This window comes from Megascapheus bottae, chromosome 36 (genome assembly GCF_031878675.1).
Source record: "Megascapheus bottae isolate mThoBot1 chromosome 36, mThoBot2.hap1, whole genome shotgun sequence".
NCBI classification, from domain to species: domain Eukaryota; kingdom Metazoa; phylum Chordata; class Mammalia; order Rodentia; family Geomyidae; genus Megascapheus; species Megascapheus bottae.
The window spans coordinates 4864224-4880479 of record NC_143544.1 but is presented as its reverse complement, the minus strand read 5'-3'; the positions used below and the strand labels follow the sequence as shown (position 1 = coordinate 4880479).

Here is a 16256-nt window from a genome sequence, read left to right as displayed (position 1 = left end):
CGAAGCCCTGGGTTCGATTCATCGGTACCACATACTCAGAAAAAGCTAGAAGTGGTGCTGTGGCTCAAGTGGCAGAGCACTAGCCTTGAGAAAAAAGTGTCCAAGGACAGTGCCAGGCCCTGAGTTCAAGCCCCAGGACTGGGGAAAAAAACAACAACAACAACAAAGAAACTGTTGATGTAGTAGGTCCCAAACTGTTCTCTAATAATCTGGAAGTTTAAAAAATTAAGTGTGTAACCAAACCAGGCAGTGTAATTGAGGACCTATTTCATACTTCCCATCTTTCCTGCCCTCAGCCGAGATTTCCTGACAGATTTGCTGTGGGCCTTTCCAGACCCTTTCATTCAGCTCTCTCCAGATTGGTTTGCGTTTTGCCCCCGCCCTACCTCCCCCCACCCCCGCTTTTTTTGAGTCCATATTTGTCTGTGTTGTCCAGGTTGGTTAGGAGTTCAAGTGATTTTCCTTTCTCAACTTTCCAAGTGGCTGACATGCCTAGCGTGGGTGAGCTTTGTCCAGTACCTCAGTGCAGAGTTATAACAACTGCAAGCTGTTACAGAGACAGTGATCATTGAGCACAGGTACATACCAGGTATGGATATGTGGTTCAGTCTGGCCTGTGCAGAAGGACAGCACCCTCCTTTCCACTGCCATTCCTGTGACCCAGTGACGTGGGGCCTTGCAGCTTTGATTTTTTTTTTTTTTTTTTTTTTTTGTGGGTCATAGGGCTTGAACTTGGCCTGGGAATTGAGCTCTTCAGCTCAAAGCTACCTCCCTACTCTGGGCCTGGGCACTGCCCCTGAGCTTTTCAGCTCAAGGCTACCTCCCTACTCTGGGCCTGGGCATTGTCCGTGAGTTCTTCAGCCCCACTTCCTGTTTTCTAGAGGTTAATTGGAGATAAGAATCTCAAGTCCTTTTGTGTCTGGGCTGGCTTTGAACCTTGATCCTCAGATCAGCCTCCTGAGTAGCTAGGATTACAGGCGTGAGCCACCGTGCCCAGCTTTCCTTCCTTCCTTCCTTCCTTCCTTCCTTCCTTCTTTCTTTCTTTCTCTCTCTCTTTTTTTTTTTTTTTTTGCCAGTCCTGGGGCTTGAACTCAGAGCCTGGGCACTGTTCCAGAGCTGCTTTTTGATCAAGGTTAGCATTCTACCACTTGAGCCACAGCATCACTTCCAGCTTTTCTTCTGTGTATGATACTGAGAAATTGAACCCAGGGCTTCATGCATGCATTCTACCACTAAGCCATGCTCCCAGGCCCCGCTTTGTTTTTTTCTTATCTGTACATGTGTTCTGAAGTGTTTGAGGGGCCTCTCATCTCTTCATAGTTGTTCCTATCATTTGCATCGCCCAGTCTGCCTTTAAGCAGCGTAGATGGGAGCCACCTGAGCTTAAGTCACCTTTGGTTGTAGACAGAGGCAATGAGCGAGTTTGTTGTAGCCATCACATCTAAGGATTAGGTATGTTGATGCCATGTGGCTGGGAGTTCTAGGCCAACCCGGGCCTCTGAGTGTGGCCACAGGGATTTTCAGTAGTTTTGATGGGTGAGGCCTTTCCATGAAGTGTGTGAACAGCTGCCCACTGTTACTGGTAGTGACATCATTGACATTGTCCCCTGAGCTCTATAAGGGGAGGGGCTCAGCATGGGATTAAATCACAGTGGGTTTTGTAGTCAGTATTGAGTCCCAGCTCCACTGATGGCAGAGATCATTCCTCTGGGGGTGGGGTCACTGGGGAGACTGGGTTGGGCTGTGACCTCTAGTGTGGAAGAACCGTGAATGTGGCTGCTTGTTGTTATCCATCTTCACACTGGCCTTTTAATTCCTCTCCCTGAGCCAGTGGCTCAGGAGGCTGAGATCTGAGAATCATGGTTCAAAGCCAGCCTGGGCACAAAAGTCCATGAGGCCTTATCTCCAATTAACCAGCAGAAAACTGGACGTGTCTCTGTGGCTCCAGTGGTGGAATGATAGCCTTGAGCTGAAGAGCTCAGGGACAGTGCCCAGGCCTAGAGTTCAAGCTCCATGACTGACAAAAAACAAAAAACAAAAAAAAAACAAAAAAACCCAGAAAACTATACTAATAAACACAGTTCACAGTGAAGACTTCACATTTGCCTTATTGGGTTTTGTTGTTGTTGTTGTTGTTTTGTTTTGTTCCTTGAAGAAAATGAACAGCGGCTGTTCCTGACCCTTGCTGGCCTCCCAGGCCTGGTCCCTCCCCCTGTTCCATCACCATTCTAGAACAGGATTCTAGTTTGGGGCTTGTATAACTGCTACTGTAACAAATACCACTTGTAAAAGCAACTTATTTAATACCTATATGATGAATGGGAAAATGTACAAAATAGCCAAGAAGCAATGACCCAGCATTAAATGTGATACCTGAGTGTGAGGGCTTTGGAGAGTTTGATATCTGTCTCAGCATGGAAGAGAAGGATCCAGTCAAAGGGGGATACAAGGGGGAGGGGAGGGAGGGAGAAGGGGGGAAGGAAGTAGGAGGAGTGCTCCCAAAAGGCCTTGCCTGGAAGGGACAAGAGGTAGAAGACTCAGGCAGAGCTTGTGGGACAGACCATATAAGCAAAGGGAAGCAAGTATAAAGGTCCTGAGTGGCTGGGGGTATAGAGTGCTTGCCTAGCATGCAAGAAGCCCTGGGTTCAATTTCTCGGTACCACATACACAGAAAAAGCTGGAAGTGGTGCTGTGGCTCAAGTGGCAAAGCACTATCCTTGAGCAAAAAGCGTACAAGGACAGTGTCCAGGTCATTAGTTCAAGCCCCAGAGCTGAGGCATGAGCGGGGTTGGCAGGGTGTGTCACAGTTGTGCAGGCTTCAGGATGTGTGGGCTTACTACTATGTGGGGAGGGGGTGGCACGTGGAGCCTGGTGAGGCTAGAGGCAGTGTTGGCTTTCATTAGAGCAGCAGATCAGGAGCCCTGTCACCCTGCTGGTGTGTTCATATGCATCAGTTATCTTTCAGGGCAGCAGATTATTCAAACTTAAGCAACAGTCCAGTGTTTTCTGTCTGATCCTAGCTGGTCCAGGGGTAGTGGGAGCAGCTTGGCAGGTCGTTCCACTCAGGGCCCTGGAAGCCTTCAGACGGAGGCTGGCCCTGAGCAACTTGAGGCCTGCCCATGTGCCCACAGGTCAGGAGGGTTGTTGGCAGGCCCCTCTGGTCCTCTCTCACCCCCTTGCCTCCATGGGCTGTTCCTATGTCTTCACTGTGGCAGCTGCTTTCCCCAGAGCTCTCAAAGTCACTCCCTGCCTCCATAAGGTGTCCTGACCCCTAGCTGGCCCTATCTATTCTATGTGGAATCCCGGAGGAAAGGCGCATTGGAGCCATCTTGGAAGCTAAGGTCCCCCAGGAGAAGCTTGGGGCATATGGAGTCACTGGCTCCCCCCTACACCCCCCAGTCTGTGCTGAGTCCTTAGCTTAGTGCAGACCAGCTTCCCAGTAGCCATGCTACTCAGTGTTCCACACACCTTGATTTGTGGCAGATCAGGCCAGCTTTAGGCTAGGAGTGTCCTGAAGCCTCTGACCCAAAACTCCATTCGCTTGTTCCATGGTTCTGTCTGGCATGAGATGCGCTATAGGCCAGCTAAGATGGAAGCTGGAGTCCAGAGAGCAGGTCATACACTGCTGCTGCCCCACAGGCCACCGTAGGAGATGTCATCATTGAAACTTGTGTCACTGCAGTGGGGCTGTGTGGGAATACCAGGAGGGTGAGAAGCTTCCTTTGCTTACTTGTTACCTTTTAGTCTTCTTGTCTTGCTGCGTTCATCTGTCTGGCTCGGGCCTGCATGATAGGTAGCACTGAATTTGAGGTTAGGACCACCTGCCGTCATCAAGGGTATGATGATAGGACTTCAACACATCTTTGTTAGAACACGGTTCAGCTCTCCTCGGGAAATGACCATATGGAGAACTACAGGGCGAGTCCATGAGCAGGGAGCAGGGGGTGGAGGCCAGCAGTGGGCAGAGGGAGCAGGCAGGGTGTCTGGAAGGGCCAATGCTGGCATGATGGGAGCACAGAGCCAGAGGGTCTGGGGCCTTGGGTCTGGCCCCTGCAGCTGCTCTCAGGATGGAGCCTTTCTTGAGGCTGGGTTTCTTGGCCATCAGATGTATCTACTGGGTTGTGTCAAGACACATTCAACAACTGTGTCTCCTAGTCTCCAACTGTATTTCCTTTTTTTAAACAGGGAACTACTTTGCTTCACACTTTTTCATGGGAGGTGAGAAATTTGACACCCCTCACCCTGAAGGTTACCTCTTTGGAGAGAACATGGATTTGAACTTCCTGGGCAGTCGCCCTGTCCAGGTAGGTCTAGGCCGTGCTGGCTCCTGTGACTGGTGGAAGGGAAGGAGGGCCTCTGCCCTGCTGCTTGTCCTTCTGTGAAGGTGCGCAGGCACCATATCCCTTGTATGGGGCAGGACTACAGCTGAGCAGAGCAGAGTGGGGTGTGTCCTGGCACTGTCTCCATGAGGCCAAATGGTCAAGGTGGGTCATGGAAGGACAGCAGCCACAGCTGCGCTGCTGTATCTGGGCTATATCCAAGTCTCTTGGATGACTTAAAATTTTTTATTAGTGTACATTATGGGGGCCAAGAGATGGTTATGGTATCACATTTCCTTCTTTCTACAATGTATTCCAATCAATCTTTCTTCCTCTGGTTGCTTTCCCCTTCACCCTTCCAAGAACAGTTTCAAACAAGTTCTGTTTTATTTTGTTTGCCAGTCCTGGGGCTTGAACTCGGGGCTTGAACTCAGGGCTTGAACTCAGGGCTTGGGCACTGTCCTCAAGCCTTCCTAATGCTAGCCCTCTACCATGTGAGCCAAAGCACCACTTCCAGCCTTTTCTGTGTATGTGATACACCAAGGAATTGAACCCAGGGCTTCATGAATGCTAGGCAAGCACCCTACCACTAGGCTATACTCCCAACACCCAAGTCCTATTTTTTTTTTTTTTGCCAGTCCTGGGCCTTGAAATCAGGGCCTAGGCACTGTCCTTGGGCTTTCTCAAGGCTAGAGCTTTACCACTTGAGCCACAGCACCATTTCTGGCTTTTTTTCTATTTTTGTGGTACCAAGGAATCGAACCCCGGTTTTTGTGCATGCTAGGCAAGCACTCTATCACTAGGCTAAACTCCCAGCCTCCCCAAGTCCTATTTTTATGCATACAATCTACTTTGACTATATTCATTCTTGGATATCTCTTTGAAAAACAAAGAGAGCTAGTGACTTACAGCTATAATGCTAGTTATTTGGGAGGCTGAGATAGGATTGGGGTTTTGGGCCAATAACAGGATGCAGTGGCTCACTGCACCTAGGTATGTGGAAGGTTGAGATCCAAGGACATCAAGGTTCTAGACTAGCTCAGGCAGAAAAGTCTGCTGGGCTTGATCTCAGCAGAAGAAAGTGGTGTGTTTGTGTGTGCCTGGTAGCCTAGGTAAGATGAGGAGCCTAAAGTAGGAAGAGCACAGTCCAAGTCATGCCTGGCTGAAAGCAAGATCCTCTCTCAAAAATAATGCAAAGCACAGCTGACAGGGTAGGGGGCCCCCATCAGGGCAGAGTATCTATTTGGCAAGCAAGTTCAACTCCCTAACCCCCCAGGAAGAGCAAGAAGGCAGAGAGACTGGGACAGCAAAACCAGGCCCCCAGCAGGTGTGAGTGCCACATGGGCAGAGGGATGAGGAGGTGCTGGCACAGACCCCCTAGGGTGGGAGGCAGAGTGACCAGGAAGGCCTTGCAGCAAGCCCTGAGCAGCCCCCCCGGGCAGGAGAGGCATTGTTGGCATGAGTTGTGGAACTGTCTGAGCACAAATCAGGTTTGGCCAAGGAGGGGAGAAAGGAGCTGTAGGCTCGTAGAGGAAATGTGCGGGAAAGCATGCTGCTACTGTTGTGCAAGAGGAAAGGGGCTTAATGAGGCAGAAGCTAGTCCTGAGGGTCACGGTGGTGAGGTCTGCTGGAGCTGGGCGTGATGGCAAGGGAAGGGGTTGGATGGAGAGGAGACAGGGCCAGGAGAAAAACCCCAAGTTTGGGTTTTGAAATGAAGAGCTGGTGTGCAGAAGGCCTCAAGTACACATAACCACTGATCCTCAAGGCGGCCACAGCCTGGGCATCCTTCAGGCCAGGTGATGTCCTTCACATCAGGAGTTTCCAGGCTGGTTGGTCCCGGAACTGCTGGCTGACCTGAAACCTTGGATCACTGAATACTTACAGGCCCAAGGCTGAGTGCTGCCTCTTCCCTCCTGTGGGCTGGGCCAGACAGGGACAGGAACAGGAAAATTGTGTTTGATGTATTTGTGGCCTCAGCCCCAAGGCTGGTACACAAGGCCACCTGCAAATCTCTCTTCTCCTTTGTCCTGTCTCCTTCGTTTTTCCTTCCTCCCTTGTACTGGGGTTTGAACTCAGTTCCTTATTATTGTTAGGCAGATGCTCTGTACTGAGAAATGCTTCCAGCTCTTTTTGTGCACTGGTTATTTTGAGATAGGGTCTCACTTTCTGTCAAGGCTTTATTATCCTGCCATGTTATGCTTCTTGTCCTGCTGGGATGATAGGTATGCACTGTCATGCATTGAGATGGAGACTGATACTGTTTCCTAACTCAGCATCCTGAGTAGCTAAGATTACAGATGTGAGCCACTGGCACCCATCTATACCCAACTGTATGTGCACATGTGTATACTGGTCCGGGACTTGAACTCAGGGCCTGGGTGTTGTCTCTGAGCCTTTTTGCTCAAGGTTACCACTTGGGTCACAACACCACTTCTGACTTTTTCTGTGTATGTGGTACCAACGAATGGAAACGGGGTCTTTGTGCATGCTAGGCAAGCCCTCTACCACTAGGCCAATTCCTGGCCCCACTATTTTTATTTCCTTACTTGGAAGCACTGAGGATCCATTTACAGTTTTGGGCAATGGCACCCACAGCCTCAGTTTCTCCAGTGAGATGAAACAACGTAGGGTGCTCTAACACAAATGTCACAGGCAGGAAACAGACATGGACATAGTCCCTATTTACACGTGTGTGTACACCTTGCCTTCCCAAATCCTGTGGACATGTGTGGCTTTCACCACAGGCCACCGCACATGAGGCCAATCTTGCCTGCTTCCTCCTGGGATATCTGGGGATTTTGGAGTTGTTGAGGATCCTTCTGGAATTGAAGGCTTTGGCCAGATCATTCAGGTGGTATCTGATCCTACCCAGGCACTCTCTGCATGGCTGTGGCTTCCTCAGCATTCATCCACCCAGTATCCAGCACAGCCCCTCATTCCAGGAGCCCTGCTGGAGCTAGAACCACTGCTCCCAGATGTCTGCTCCTCCCCAGGAAGCCATTTGTGCATCTTTTTCCTCCTAGTTTCCCTATGTCACCCCTGCCCCCCATGAGCCAGTGAAGACGCTGAGGAGCCTGGTAAACATCCGCAAAGACTCCCTCCGGCTTGTGAGGTAACCCTTGTCCTGCCCTGCTGGGGTGCCAGAGGCCCTGCGGGGCACAGAGGCGCCAGTGGAGGTTTGGGAAGATGGGGCAGTGGTGAGGGGGAGCGGTCCCGCTTCCTGTTAGTGTCAGAAGTTGATTCTTCAAAAAGTTCTCACCTGGGGGACACTGGGTCGAGGGTGCTCCGGATCTAATAATGTGCAGAGGCTCTGGGGCGGGTCAGCTCCCATTGAAAGCAGGATGCCCATCAGCAGCTGCTGTTGCTGCCTTAGACAGAAAACTGAGTCACTAGGCGATCCTAAACTAAGAAGACGTACCCCTCTTTCCATGGGCTGACAAGGGGAGCAGACCCTGGCATGCATGGGGAGCAGCTCCTTGCAGGTGGGCCTTAATGTGCACGCAGGGATCAGGCCTCTGCATTGGCCAGCAGAGTAGACCTGTCTGAGCAGATGACTGGCCTGAGGCTCGTTGGTGGGCTAGCAGTCTGTGGCCTCTGACCTGTTCCTTCTCCCCTCCTTGGCTAGGTATAAAGACGACGCTGACAGCCCCACGGAGGATGGTGAGAAGCCCCGGGTGCTCTACAGCCTGGAGTTCACTTTCGATGCGGATGCGCGCGTGGCCATCACCATCTACTGCCAGGCAGTGGAGGAGTTCCTGAATGGCACGGCAGTGTGAGCCCCCATCTGCACTGCTCTTTGCCCCCGCTGGGCTCTCAGCACCTTAGGCTGCTGCTTTTCTTTCTTTGTGGTGCTGGTGGTAGAACACAGGGTTTGCTGGTGCTGGACAGTGCCTCACCGTGGAGCCACACTCCTAAGCCCTGCCCTTTGAGTTCTTAGGGAAGTTTCATTATTAACCCCAACTCCCTTCAGAGGAGACCTGGGGCTGGAAGGTCCTTGCCTCTAGTCATGGCTTGGTCTTTCTGCTGACCAGTCTCCCGCCAGCCTACTAGACAGAGATGCTCTTGTTGCTCTGGAGGTTACATTTAAGCTAAGTTTCAAGTCGTTGGGAGCTCTGTGTGGCAACCTAGGGCAGAGATCACATGTATGTCCTTTTTTTTTTTTAATGTCACAGTTCCAGTTTGAGCTTTTAGAGATTTCACTTAAGAATTCTGCTATCCTGGGCCGCGCACGGTGGCACACCCCTGTAATCCTAGCTACTCAGGAGGCTGAGATCTGAGGATCAGGGTTCAAAGCCAGCCTGGATACTAAAGAATGTGAGAGTCTTATCGCCAATTAATCACTAGAAAATGGGACTGTGCCTCAAGGGATAGGGTGGTAGCCTTGAGCTGAAAAGCTCAGGAACAGCGCAGAGGTCCAGAGTTCAAGCCCCATGACCAACCAAGAAAAAAAAAAAGGAATTCTGCTATCCCCAGATGTTTGCAGCTGTAACTTCTCGATGAGATAACAAGGCTACTCCAGCAGCCTGGGGGGCCTTGGGAACGGGCAGAGATGGCTCACATCCCTCCTGTCTTGGATAAGACCTTGGGCAGGCAGGTTTGGGTCTGGACATGATGGAGATGGAGGGCTGCCTGACACACGACTGGGCACATCGCTGTTGTTCCATGAGGATGGTTCAGACTTTGCCCCCGTGGTTGGTATACCCTTCACACAGCTCATCTCAACATGGCGTGGGCTACACCTCAGGGATGGAGCTTCCTAGGAACCATGTTACCAGCCAAGGCCACTAGATGCCTGTCCTTCCCCCTGGGACTCGGAACCTGGCTTTTGGACCACCAGCAGGCTCCCTCTTTGGGCGGCACAAGAAAGAAAGCTGGAGCCTTCTTATACTTTGTCCCGTGAGGCCCTGCCTTGCCTCCGGGCACTGGGATACTTAGAGAATGTAAAGCAGGACTCCGTGCCAGCCATACACAGGTCTCAGTCATGGGGTGACCAGCACAGGCTCTTTCCTCACCCCAGTGAACTGCTGAAGCCAGTGAGACACTTTTGAGCTCCCTGTACAGTGCCAGCTGGCACTGTTGCAGCAGCTGGGATGGGGCCCCTGGGGCGCCTTCAACTCCGCTGCCACAATACAGGAGTCCTGGGTTCTAGGGAAGCGTGTGGAGCTGCCATGGTATGAGTGCTGAGGTCAGATGGGCCTGGTGAGGGGACCTCACCCCCCACTCTGCTGCTCCACCATGTGATATGAGATGTGATCAAAAACAGTCCTGTTGCCACCACACAGGCTGGAAAAGCAGAGGAAGACCACCTTGGTTGCTTTGCCTGGGCTATGTCCAGGAACTTGCCACCCAGCTCCCTTCCTGAGACTTGGCATGAGCCCTGTTCCCCTCCTGGTTTGCTGGCCCGCTGGTGTCAGAAACAAGTCCTCAGGCAGAGAAGCAGGGAAGCTCTGAGTCCTGGATTCTGAGCCTGGGGACATGGACCTGCCAGCCAGTTGCTCTGTCTTTCTGAGTCTCCAGGCAGGCAGCTTTCTACTCGTTCCCTGATCCTTCCCTACTTCCCAGCCAGGAAACAGGCTCCAGAGGTGAATCCAGTGTCTCACAGTTCATAAAAGAAGCTCCAGTCTGTTGTAATCTCTGGGCAGCTCTCTGCCTGCCTCTTGTGGAGTCCTACACTTGACCATAGCAGCGACCTCCCCCTCTCCCAGGCTCTTGTGAGTGTCCTTTGTCACACGGAAGCCCCAGGACAGTTGAGTGTGGGGCTGGATGCAGGAAGGGAGAGGCATGCGCTGAGTTGTTGTTGAGTTCCCGAGTGGGGAACAGCAGTTCATGAAGACTGCAGATGGTATGCTTCAGCCCAGTCTTTCTCTTCAGAAATCTGCCTTAGGTGTACTTGTACATGGACAGAAGTAGGCCTGGAAAACAGTGACTCAACCCACAGTGGACCCATTGGTGGCTCTGGGAACTTTGGCATTTCCTAAGTAAGGGTGGTGGGACAGCTTCCGAGCAGGAAAGACATGGAAGTTGGCAGCCTAATGAGGTGGGTGAGGAGACCCCATCCCGAGTAGAATGAGAGTGCTGACTCCCAAGAGCCATGTCTGTGCCCTGGGAGGCAGATGGGGTTCAGGGCAGGAAAGCGTCTTAGGCACTCATGTACCATGTTCTTTTGGAATAAGTAAATAGAACAAATACCCATTGGTCAGGTGACCCATGATAGCAGAGATCTTATGCCAGTGTGGGCTCTGGAAAATGGTCACCAAGCATCACTGGGCAGAGCTGTGTGGTGAGCAGAGAGGCAAAGCAGCAGGCAGGTCCTGTCTGCCCCCAACTGGTGGACTGGAGTCCACTACTCCATCCTTTATAAATGCATGGCTGCAGCTTTTTTGGCTGGGAGCGTGGCAGGCAGACACCCAGCCTGGCAAGCCAGGGCTGCACAGCCATCTTACCACCCTGCCGCCCTCAGGTACAGCCCCAAGAGCCCTGCTCTGCAGTCGGAGACCGTACACTACAAGAGGGGCGTGAGCCAGCAGTTCTCCCTGCCATCCTTCAAGATCGACTTCTCCGAGTGGAAAGATGATGAGGTAAGTCCCACCCGTGGGGGAGAGAGGAAGGGCGCTGGGGGTCAGCCCAGCAGCCAAGAGCAGTTCACAGTGCTCGGAAGCGCCCCTGCACCTGGGGCCGACAGCCTGCTTCATGTGGTTCCCAGAGCGCTGTCCTTGCTGTGTGGCTCGGTTACCTAAGTTAGCCTGTCACCTGGGCAGTTGACCCCAGCCCTTGTGTCACTGGGGTACCTCTAGGGTGGTGGCTGCTATACGCTAAAGCAGATTCCCAAGGGATTTTCCTCCCCCCCCCCCCCCGTCGGTCACCCCAGAGTAAGGCAGTAAGCCTGGGAGAGACAACAGACTGTCTTCTCCTAAGTAGTCCCTAGAGCCTGAATCTCCAGCTGGCCATCTCTGTCTTGTGGGCACCACGTGGTCAGAGCCGGGAGCTGACCGTGACTGTCTCTTAGGAGCCATGGTGGGTTACTGGTTCATCCTGCTGATGGTTGCTTCCCAGAGCGTTTCATGTGGATAGGGTGGTTAAGCACGGAGCTTGTGCCACTGAGCGGGAAGCCCTACTCTAGTCCTGTGCGAGGCAGAGCCAGTATGGCAGTGGGAGAGTGCCCCATTTGATCTCCCTTGGCTACAGTGGGACACCCTCCATGGCTGCTGATGGTGAAAAGCCCGCAGGCAGCCCGCCTCACTGTGGATGATGTAGTAATGACTGTTGTAGAATGGGAAACTGAGGTTTTAGGGAGAAGGGCTGAAGATGGGCATCACCCAAGCCACTGGGTGGGGACATAGTTGGTGGAGGTTGGGGGGCTGCGGGCCCTGGGCTCCAGGCACGTTGAGCTTGACTGTGGGGAAGACTGAGGCCCTGGGATGCACTTCTGGCTAGGGCTTTGTGGTTTCCATGTGTGGGTTTACGCGACATGCCTTGCTAAGGGCCTGGAGCAAGCCCCTGGGCCCCGCTTCTGGAGGCAGAGGGCTGCTGTCTGGCCCACTACCCGAGACTGAGGGGGACAAGGGCCTGACCACCTTGTGCCTGGAGAATTTCTCTTCGAGGTGATGAAAAGATTCTAGAAATGGGGGCCGGGAGTTTGGCCTAGTGGTAGAGTGCTTGCCTAGCATGCACGAAGGCCTGGATTCTATTCCTCAGTATCACATATATACAAAAAGCTGGAAGTGGTGCTGAGGCTCAAGTGGTAGAGCTCTAGCCTTGAGAAAGTCCAAGGACAGTGCTCAGGCCCTGAGCTCAAGCCCAGGACTGGCAAAAAAAAAGATTCTAGAAATGGATATTGATGTTTGTGTGACACTGAGTGCCCTAGATATCATTTTAGCCCACGTCCTCTGAACTCTGCTGCCATCCTGTTCACCAGTGTTCTCCAGCTCTGGCACCCATGTGTCCTGACTCTTCTCACCTCCTCTCCTCAGCTGAACTTTGACCTGGACCGGGGCGTGTTTCCAGTAGTCATCCAGGCTGTAGTGGACGAGGGAGATGGTGAGCATGGCTTTTCCGCTGTCCCCCTGAGAGTATGGGCCTGTGGTGAGGAAATGGATGCTGTTGACCTTAGTTGGGTCCTGTTGGGTGCCCATGTACTGACTCGGGGCCGGTTGGTTGCCATACAGGGCAGCTTGGAGGACAGGGCAGTTGTGAGCTGCTGCATGGGAGGGCTTGGGACAGGAGGCTGGCATGGGGAGCTTCCTGTGCCCTGATGGCCCTCCTCTCATGTCCCCCTTTAGTTGTGGAAGTGACAGGCCACGCTCATGTGCTCTTGGCTGCCTTTGAAAAGGTAAGTGCCTGGGAGCTAGGGCAGGGGTGGCCATCGGGGCCCAGAAGCCTGAGCATAAGACCAGCAAATGATGCAGGGTCCAGTATCAAGCCAGGGCTGTGGAAGACTCCATCATTTCTCAGTTCCTAGGAGAACCACCCCTGTAGAACCCACCGGCACAGGCCAGGGCGCCTACCCAGGGCACCATAGGTTGGTGTTCTCCTGATGTGTGGAGCGATTGTCATTGCTCCCTCTGGCCAGGGTCCTCTCCCGCCAGGCCAGTGTGCTCCCGTGCCACCTAGTACCCACCACAACGCCACCCAGTGCACTTCCCTCCTTGCTGTGCGCTGCCCCTTTCTCCACCTGGCCGCAGCTCCCAGACCCAGCAGAGCTGGGCAGACCTGATTCCTGCAGACGTTTCCTGACCTGCTGGGGACACATGCTTAGTTGTCCCTACTGGCTAGATGTCATAAGACAAAACTCTACTCCCACTTGCGATTGCAGCCTTGGAGCTGGGCACAATTCAGTGGTAGTGGTGGGTGCCAGTCTCCCCAAACCTAGGTAGATCCCTGCTCCCTTGAGAAGTTTGCTGAAGGATAATGTCTCTGCTGGCACTCTACAGCTGAGAAATGTTTCAGCACCAGGTTGGGGTCCAGGTAAACCAGGAGACGAGGACCCCACAGGGAGTAGGCTCGGGCTGCTTGGTGTGGGTTTCCACCACACCTGCGCCTGCCTATTCCGGGGCCCTTGCCTTGTAACACCTGCCCAGCCCAGCGTCTATGACCTGGGGGTCTGCGCAGCTGTATGAGATGGAGACTGCGCTAACCTGTGAATCGTGTGCTGCAGCAGTGCTGGTGAGCGTGTCTCGTCCCTCATCAGCATTGGGCTGCCAGCCACACTCCCCACGCTTGGCCTTGTTGGCGAGATGCTTTATTCATCTCCAGGTTCTGGCAAGACTAGATGGACTGGCTCTGGCTCACATTTCCACTTTGTGCTTACAATTTAGAACCCACTAAGAAACTATTTAGTTTTGTTGTCCTACATCCTAGAAATATAAGACCGCAGTGGCCTTACCAGATAACCCCGTGTGCTGGTCTTGGTCGACTCAGAAAGTATGATTAACACTGTTCCAAAATCTCAGATTTAATGCCTTCACTAATCTCACAGTTGACACACTGCCTGGCTGTGAACATTTCCAGCACTCTTTGCTGCCCGGTGTGTGTGGCCGTGTGCAGCATTCCTCCTCACAAAACCAGGCTGCTGGGGATTCTGCTGCCGCCAGCTGCTGCTGTTAGCTACAGGGGGATCTCGCCCATGATGTAGCTTGGTCAGATGGTTCCATCTAGAGCCTGCTTGAGAATCCTCCCGGAGAGCTGGGCGCTGTGGGACAGGCAGGGCCTGGCAGGCCAGTTTTGAAGCCAAGGCTGATTCCTCATCTCTAGATCTTTTCTTTCTTTAGCCATGGATGGGGTTGCCCAGGGCAGACCATTAGCTGCAAGAGCGGGTGTGTTTGGAGTGGCCAGCTGACGGCATTGACTTGTGTCTTTTCCCTGCAGCACATGGATGGAAGCTTCTCCGTGAAGCCTTTAAAGCAGAAGCAGATTGTAAGTGACACGCAGACTTTATGACTCCTGGCCAGGCACAGTGGCTCATGCCTGTAATCCTAGCTACTCAGGAGGCTGAGATCTGAGGAGCTCGGTTCAAAGCCAGGCAGGCACTGAAGACCGTGAGACTTTTTTTTTTTGTCCTGGGCTTGAGGTCAGTGCCTGAGATCTGTCCCTGTGCTTTCTCAAGGCTAGAGCTCTACCACTTGAGCCATAGCACCATTTCTGGCTTTCCCCCCCCCCCCATGTATGTGGTTCCAAGGAATCAACCCCAGCTCTTCATGCATGCTAGGCAAGCATTCTACCATTAGGCCAAACTTCTGGACCAGCTGTGAGACTCTTATCAATAATTAACCACTAGAAAACTGGAAGAGCTCAGGGACAGTGCTCAGGCCCAGAGTCCAAGTCCCACGACCGGCCAAAAAAACAAAACAAAACAAAAGATGTATGACTCCTTATTTGAAACGATGTGTGCATGGATGTGCACATGACCCCAGGCTCCATGGGCTGCTCTTCCTGGGCCTGTTGTCTTGAGTCTTTCCCTTTGAACTCCTTGCTCTGTTATGTTGGGAAGTCAGTGTCTTGGGGTGCATGGGCTACATACCCACTGGGTACCATAGCCTCTCTTGTAGGCCACATGTCTTGAGTTTGAACCATGGTGGCTGTACTTGGTGCATGTTGGTTGAGCAGGGGAGGACAGGAGATGGCCTCAGCCTTCCTGTTTCCCCCTCACATTAATTACTAGAGCTGAGATAGCATCGGGCAGAGACTCAGGTGAAGGAAAGCACGGGAAATCTCAGAACGAGTAAGGTCTGTAACCAGTGCAGTTTCTCTTAATTCTGTGGCCTTCTGCTTCAACTCTGTGAGAATTTAGTGAGAGACAAGGGCCTCTAACTGGGGCTGCTGAGTCCCTGACATTGAGGCCAACCCCAGCAACACTTGGGTTCGTGTTCCAAGGCTGTGGTGGGCAATTGTCCTGTGGGTAGCTGCTACCCAGTGCTGTAGCATGAGACTAGAGTTGCCTAGCTTTCTGAAAGAGAGCAGTCCCTGAAGGACCCAGACTCTGAAGGTGCTGGTGGGCAGGAGAGCCCAGTGGTGGCTGGGATACTTGTCTTGAGAGAGCAAGGCCCTGGCTGTCTGAACAGGTGCTGTGGTTCCTGGAACTAAAGGACCTAGAAGATGAGGCCTCTTGGGAGCAGGGTCAAGCTGAGGCCTTCGGGTCAGAAGTGACTGAGAAGGCAAAATACCACTTACATTAAGATGAATTTGGTGTTTTTTGAGACCAGAGATATATATATATTTTTTTTTTTTTGCCGGTCCTGGGCTTGAGCTCAGGGCCTGAGCACTGTCCTTGGACTTTCTCAAGGCGAGAGCTCTACCACTTGAGCCTCAGCACCACTTCCGGCTTTTTTTCTATATGTGGTACCAAGGAATCAAACCCGGGTCTTCATGCATGCTTAGGCAAGCACTTGAACCACTAGGCCAAACTCCCGGCCCCGAGACCAGAGATGTTTTTAACTCCTCTGGAAGTTGATTCTGAAAAGTGGTAGCTTTGCAGCTACTCTGCTGCAACAGACGTGGACTCCAGCCACCCTTGCTGGTGGTGAAAATGACGGTCAAACAGCTTGGTGCTTGGCCCCGTGGTGAGAGGGACAGCTGTGCCCCCAGCCCTGCTCCCTGAGGTGTCCTTGATCCTCTCCTGGCATTGGTCCATTCCCTGCCATACCTGTCCCGGGACTCTGTCCCACACTTTGGAGGTGGTGCTTTCTCCTTGGGGCACAACAAGCCCAACATCTTTCTCTGTTCCCCTAGGTGGACCGGGTCAGCTACCTGCTGCAGGAGATCTATGGCATCGAGAACAAGAACAATCAGGAAACGAAGGTATGTGCTTGGGGCGCCTGCCTGGACTGCGGGTATTACACACCTGGGCTTCTGTCTGCCTGCTCACTGTGGGGGACATGCATGCTCTGCTCTCCCAGACCTGACCCACAGCCCCTGTGGGTTGAAGGAAGGCGGCCTTTCCTA

The 16256-nt window shown here is 52.7% G+C and overlaps 1 protein-coding gene across 6 annotated transcripts in view; it reads left to right on the top strand.

The window, feature by feature from the left end:
• Positions 1-16256, top strand: part of Mgrn1 (mahogunin ring finger 1) — a 42235-nt gene that overhangs the window by 12588 nt on the left and 13391 nt on the right. For all 6 annotated transcript variants that reach the window (XM_090324845.1, XM_090324841.1, XM_090324840.1 and 3 more), the window contains exons 2-9: positions 4186-4304; positions 7343-7431; positions 7945-8091; positions 10780-10897; positions 12290-12356; positions 12599-12648; positions 14184-14231; positions 16044-16112. In XM_090324845.1, coding sequence (XP_090180971.1) covers positions 4212-4304; positions 7343-7431; positions 7945-8091; positions 10780-10897; positions 12290-12356; positions 12599-12648; positions 14184-14231; positions 16044-16112 — 681 coding nt within the window. In that variant the 5' untranslated portion in view covers positions 4186-4211. The remainder of the gene's footprint in view (positions 1-4185; positions 4305-7342; positions 7432-7944; positions 8092-10779; positions 10898-12289; positions 12357-12598; positions 12649-14183; positions 14232-16043; positions 16113-16256) is intronic.